Genomic DNA, 5,330 nt, shown 5'->3' on the forward strand with positions numbered 1-5,330 from the left:
CTCAGTGTCGCGCCCGTACTGGACCGGGACCGGCAACGGGATCGCAACCCTCGGTGTTGCGCCCGCACCTCGCTCAGCCAGTGAGCAGCCGGTCTGTATGTGGGATCTGAACCCTCGGCGGGAGCACCGCCACGCTCCCAAGCGGCGCACTGTAGCAGTGCGCCACCGGGCCGGCCCCCAGTTTCCTCGAAATTCTGACAGGAATTTTACTTCAGCATGAAGTAAGAGCACCTAATCTTTCATTTTTTAAATCTCCTCTTAATAGTCTCTTTTTCTGTTTCTGTTGAAGAAAATTAAATATATTTATCCTTTTTGTTTTAGGTAAATATTTCAATTTATATTTGGGTTTCATCACATTGGAATTTCTCTCTGAAAAGATACACCTCAAGGTGAGTCAAGCTGATCAATTCATTGAGGAAAAATTATTGGCAAACAAAGGCAAAATAGGGGGATTAAGCAAAACCATGCATTATAGTTCTGCATTTACACATGAATAGAAATGGGGTCAGTGATTAATAAATAATTTTAATATGTTAGTTTAATATGTTAGTCATCCTTAGACTTTGGTGTCCTTAACCTTGATAGAAATGGAATTCATCAATGTTGACCACTGGCTCTTGGAAACATGTCATAAGGCTTGAAGGAGGTAGTTTTAGAACAAATCAAGGAAAAGATTACCTTTTAAATTGAGCAATATATTTATGAAATTGCTCCCCAAAAGCAAAATATCAAAATGGCTCCCAGAATGGCTTAGGAAGATATTTGACGACAACATTAATATCCACCTTTCCAGAAAATACTTTGGCTCTTCAACCCATTGAACTTTATCACTACCGTATTTCCTCTACCAATCACCTTCAGCCCCATTTTGCTCAGTTTTGGTCATAAGGAAGAACTGCTTAAGCAGTGGTAATGTATCATAAGGTGAAGCACAGCAATAAGGGAGACAGAAATTTCATGGGAATCCAAAAACAGGAACCATAGTTCAGGAACCTTCATCTCATTGACCTTCTGCCACTCCTGCAATACCTCTGTTTAATCTTTGCCATCCATTTTCTTTACACTTAATCTCCAGCTTCTGTAAAAACATAACAATAAACCATGCTGATTAAGTCCATTATGTGCGGCACAGGAATAGCACGTGAGGAAGGAGTATGCACAAGGTGAACAAGCTACCCCTATAAATTTCTAGGAGAAAAATATTTTTTAAAAACTCCTCAGGTTACGTGCGCGCCTGCATCACGTGGGCCGAGGCTCCCTTGCGGTCGCCGGCCGGGGGTTGAGCCGGGAAGCGGGAGCTGCAGCCACCGCTCGCCCTCCCTCTGCAGAGCCCCAGGGCGGGCGCGCGAATAAAGATGGCGAAGTGGGGGTAGCTGGCGCCAACCTAGAGCGATGGGCCTGGCAGGTGGGGCCGTTGTCGGATCGCCTTGACGTGGGCGCCGGGCTGTTCTCGGCCATTTGACCTGGCTACCCCGGGCCAGCCCCTGGCAGGTCAGACCACCGACTCCGCGGGTCGCCGAGGGCCCGGCCGTGAGCCGGAGGCACTGGACGAACAGAGCGTGGAGGTGAGACGTGCGCGCCTGCATCACGTGGGCCGAGGCTCCCTTGCGGTCGCCGGCCGGGGGTTGAGCCGGGAAGCGGGAGCTGCAGCCACCGCTCGCCCTCCCTCTGCAGAGCCCCAGGGCGGGCGCGCGAATAAAGATGGCGAAGTGGGGGTAGCTGGCGCCAACCTAGAGCGATGGGCCTGGCAGGTGGGGCCGTTGTCGGATCGCCTTGACGTGGGCGCCGGGCTGTTCTCGGCCATTTGACCTGGCTACCCCGGGCCAGCGCCTAGCAGGTCAGACCACCGACTCCGCGGGTCGCCTAGGGCCCCGCCGTGAGCCGGAGGCAACGGACGAACAGAGAGTGGAGAGCATTGCTGAAGTTTTCCGATGTTTTATTCGTGTGGAGAAATTGCGGGATGCACGCCTGTGTCCTCATTGTTCCAAGCTTTGTTGTTTCAGCTGTGTTAGGCGCTGGCTGACAGCAGAGAGCTCAGTGTCCTCATTGCCGTGCTCCGCTCCAGCTACGAGAACTAGTAAACTGTCGTTGGGCAGAAGAAGTAACACAGCAGCTTGATACTCTTCAACTCTACAGTCTCACCAAACATGAAGAAAATGAAAAGGACAGATGTGAAAATCACCGTGAAAAACTTAGTGTATTTTGCTGGACTTGTAAGAAGTGTATCTGCCATCAGTGTGCACTTTGGGGAGGAATGCATGGTGGACATACCTTTAAACCTTTGGCAGAAATTTATGAGCGGCATGTCACTAAAGTGAATGAAGAGGTAGCCAAACTTCGTCGGCGTCTCATGGAACTGATCAGCTTAGTTCAAGAAGTGGAAAGAAATGTAGAAGCTGTAAGAAATGCAAAAGATGAGCGTGTTCGGGAAATTAGTAATGCGGTGGAGATGATGATTGCACGGTTAGACACGCAGCTGAAGAATAAGCTTATAACACTGATGGTCAGAAGACATCTCTAACCCAAGAAACAGAGCTGTTGGAATTCTTACTTCAGGAGTTGGAGCACCAGCTGCGGTCTTGTAGTAAGAGTGAGTTGATATCTATGAGCTCAGAAATCCTCATGATGTTTCACAAGTTCATCGAAAGCCGATGGCATCCTTTGTTACCACTCCTGTTCCACCAGACTTTACCAGGTGTTCTAATGACAGTGCCACAAGCCATTCACATGATCCAAGGGTAGTTGGCAGCAAAATGGATTATCCCTTAGTCCATCTCCTGTGGTTATAGTTCAGATGTCTTGGGAGAAGATTGGATGGACTAAAGTTGCTTGAGTGAATTAGTACCATCTTACAATTCAGCTACTTTTGTTTTAGAGAATTTCAGCACTTTGCGCCAGAGAGCAGATCCTGTTTACAGTCCACCTCTTCAAGTTTCAGGACTTTGCTGGAGGTTAAAAGTTTACCCAGATGGAAATGGAGTTGTTCGTGGTTACTATTTATCTGTGTTTTTGGAACTCTCAGCTGGCTTGCCTGAAACTTCCAAATATGAATATCGTGTAGAGATGGTTCACCAATCCTGCAATGATCCTACCAAAAATATCATTTGAGAATCTGCATCTGATTTTTAAGTTGGAGAATGCTGGGGGTATAATAGATTTTTCCATTTGGACTTACTTGCTAATGAAGGATACTTGAATCGACAAAATGATACGGTTATTTTAAGGTTTCAGGTATGTTCACCAACTTTCTTTCAAAAATGCCAGGACTAGCACTGGTATATTACCCAGTTGGAAGTTACACAGACTAGTTATATCCAACAAATCACCTAGAAGGAATGCAGATGACTGATTTGGAAAATAATTCTGAAACTGGGGAGTTACAACCTATACTGCCTGAAGGAGCTTCAGCTGCCCCTGAGGAAGGAATGAGTAGCGACAGTGACATTGAATGTGACACTGAGAATGAGGAGCAGGAAGAGCACACCAGTGTGGGTGGATTTCATGACTCTTTCTTGGCACAGCCCCCAGATGAAGGTACAAACCGTGGTGTCATTTTCCACAGAGTAATAAAAACGTTGCTGCTGCTGCTTTTTCTTCTGCTGCTGTTGCTTGTTACTCTGCTCTGCTGCTTTCGCTTCTTCTGCTTCTGCTTCTTTTTCTTTAAATTGTCATTTGTGAGACAACATTCTTTGGTAAACCATGTGGTGAGTACAGAATAAATTTGGTAGGTAATGTTTGCCTTGGGTAGATACCTAGTGAGTGTTACTTATTGGGCGGAGAAGGGTTTACAACCCACTTCTGTGCAGCCTGTGACCTGCAAAAGACGTTTACATCCCAAAGCATTGTAAAAAACACACCAAAAAAATTAATTTTCCACAGAGACCATTTGTTACTTGCAGTGCCACAATGTTTACTATCTGCTCCTTTATAGAAAACGTTTGCCAACTCCTGGGGAGGTTTCAGATGTTTGTTTTTGTTTTGTTCTATTCAGAGATTTTTCTAGCCTACTATAAGATAACTTTTTAAAAATAACTTTTTCTGATTTCTTAGTAGTGCATGCAGATTATGGAATCATTAATTTTTATTCCCTCTTCCTCCAAAAAAATTCTTAAAAAGAAAACTCACCAAGCGAAACCTTGTTTTCTTCTGTTTTTATTTGCATTTGTTTACCTAAAAGAGATTGTATTTTATAAATAGTTTTGGAGCTGGTTGAATGTCACCCTGGGGGACGGGCGCGCCGTGGGGTGGCAGGGGCCGGGGCCGAAGGGATGCGCTCTCGGGGCCACGTGCCGCCCATCCCCCAGCCCCAAGAGCCGGGACCTAGCGCACGGCGGTGACAATGACCTGTGGCTTCTAGAACCCCAGCGGGCGTGGGCTCCTTGGAAACGGTCGTCAGTGCAGTGGTGGCCACAGCTTCTGCAGCACCTGATTCAGGCGGAGAGAGCAGGGCGCGGCTGGGCCAGGAGTCAGCCTCACCTTGAGGGGCGCCGGGGAGTCCGCCGTGCCTGGAGTGTGGCCCGGTGCCTCGGGAGCCGCCTCCTTACCCTCGCCCAGTCTGTGTGTTGGCGACACTTAATCGCCTCTCATCAACTCACCTATCACTTTTGCTTCCCTCCTACCCGTCCCCGGCTATCCGGACCTGCTTGCTCTATTTCCATTGTGGGATTTTATTTTTGGCTGTAAACTTATGAAAGTTAGGTTGACTGACCAACCACTGGAGAACACCTCTCCCAACCCTTCACCAGTCCCGTTCCTTTAGTGCTCACCAACTCCAGCCCAAGAATTCAGGGAGCCGTCAGTCCTTCCCAGGAGGTGACTGCACACATTCCTATGATGTGTGAGGTGATGCCAACCATCAGTGAAGCCGAAGGCTCCCCAGGAGGAAGTGGGAGCCATGCATCCGGCTCCCCTTCACGGGCAGACGCAGATTCACATTTTGAACAGTTGATGGTCTCCATGCTGGAAGAAAGGGACCGACTTCTTGACACTCTTCAAGAGACTCAAGAAACGCTGGCATTAACCCAGGGGAAATTACACGAAGTTGGTCATGAAAGAGATTCCTTGCAGAGACAGCTCAATACTGCACTTCCACAGGAGTTTGCTGCACTTACGAAGGAACTGAATGAATGCAGGGAACAGCTTCTGGAAAGGGAAGAAGAAATTGCTGAACTGAAAGCAGAAAGGAACAACACCAGGCTGCTTTTAGAACATCTCGAATGCCTTGTCTCTAGGCACGAGAGGTCTCTCAGGATGACTGTGGTGAAGAGACAGGTACAGTCCCCAGCAGGTGTGTCCAGCGAAGTCGAAGTGCTCAAAGCACTGAAGTCATT

The 5,330-nt window shown here is 47.8% G+C and overlaps 1 protein-coding gene and 1 pseudogene across 1 annotated transcript in view; both read left to right on the forward strand.

Moving 5' to 3' along the window:
* LOC103587126 overlaps positions 1-3,108 on the forward strand; it is a 3,259-nt pseudogene extending 151 nt beyond the window's left edge.
* Positions 3,109-3,335: 227 nt separating this feature from the next.
* LOC103587127 (liprin-alpha-1-like) overlaps positions 3,336-5,330 on the forward strand; it is a 2,102-nt gene continuing 107 nt past the window's right edge. The window contains exons 1-2 of the mRNA XM_008568540.1: positions 3,336-3,534; positions 4,760-5,324. Of these exons, the coding sequence (XP_008566762.1) occupies positions 3,336-3,534; positions 4,760-5,324 (764 nt within the window). The remainder of the gene's footprint in view (positions 3,535-4,759; positions 5,325-5,330) is intronic.

The sequence above is a fragment of the Galeopterus variegatus genome, unplaced genomic scaffold (genome assembly GCF_000696425.1).
Source record: "Galeopterus variegatus unplaced genomic scaffold, G_variegatus-3.0.2 Scaffold421, whole genome shotgun sequence".
NCBI classification, from domain to species: domain Eukaryota; kingdom Metazoa; phylum Chordata; class Mammalia; order Dermoptera; family Cynocephalidae; genus Galeopterus; species Galeopterus variegatus.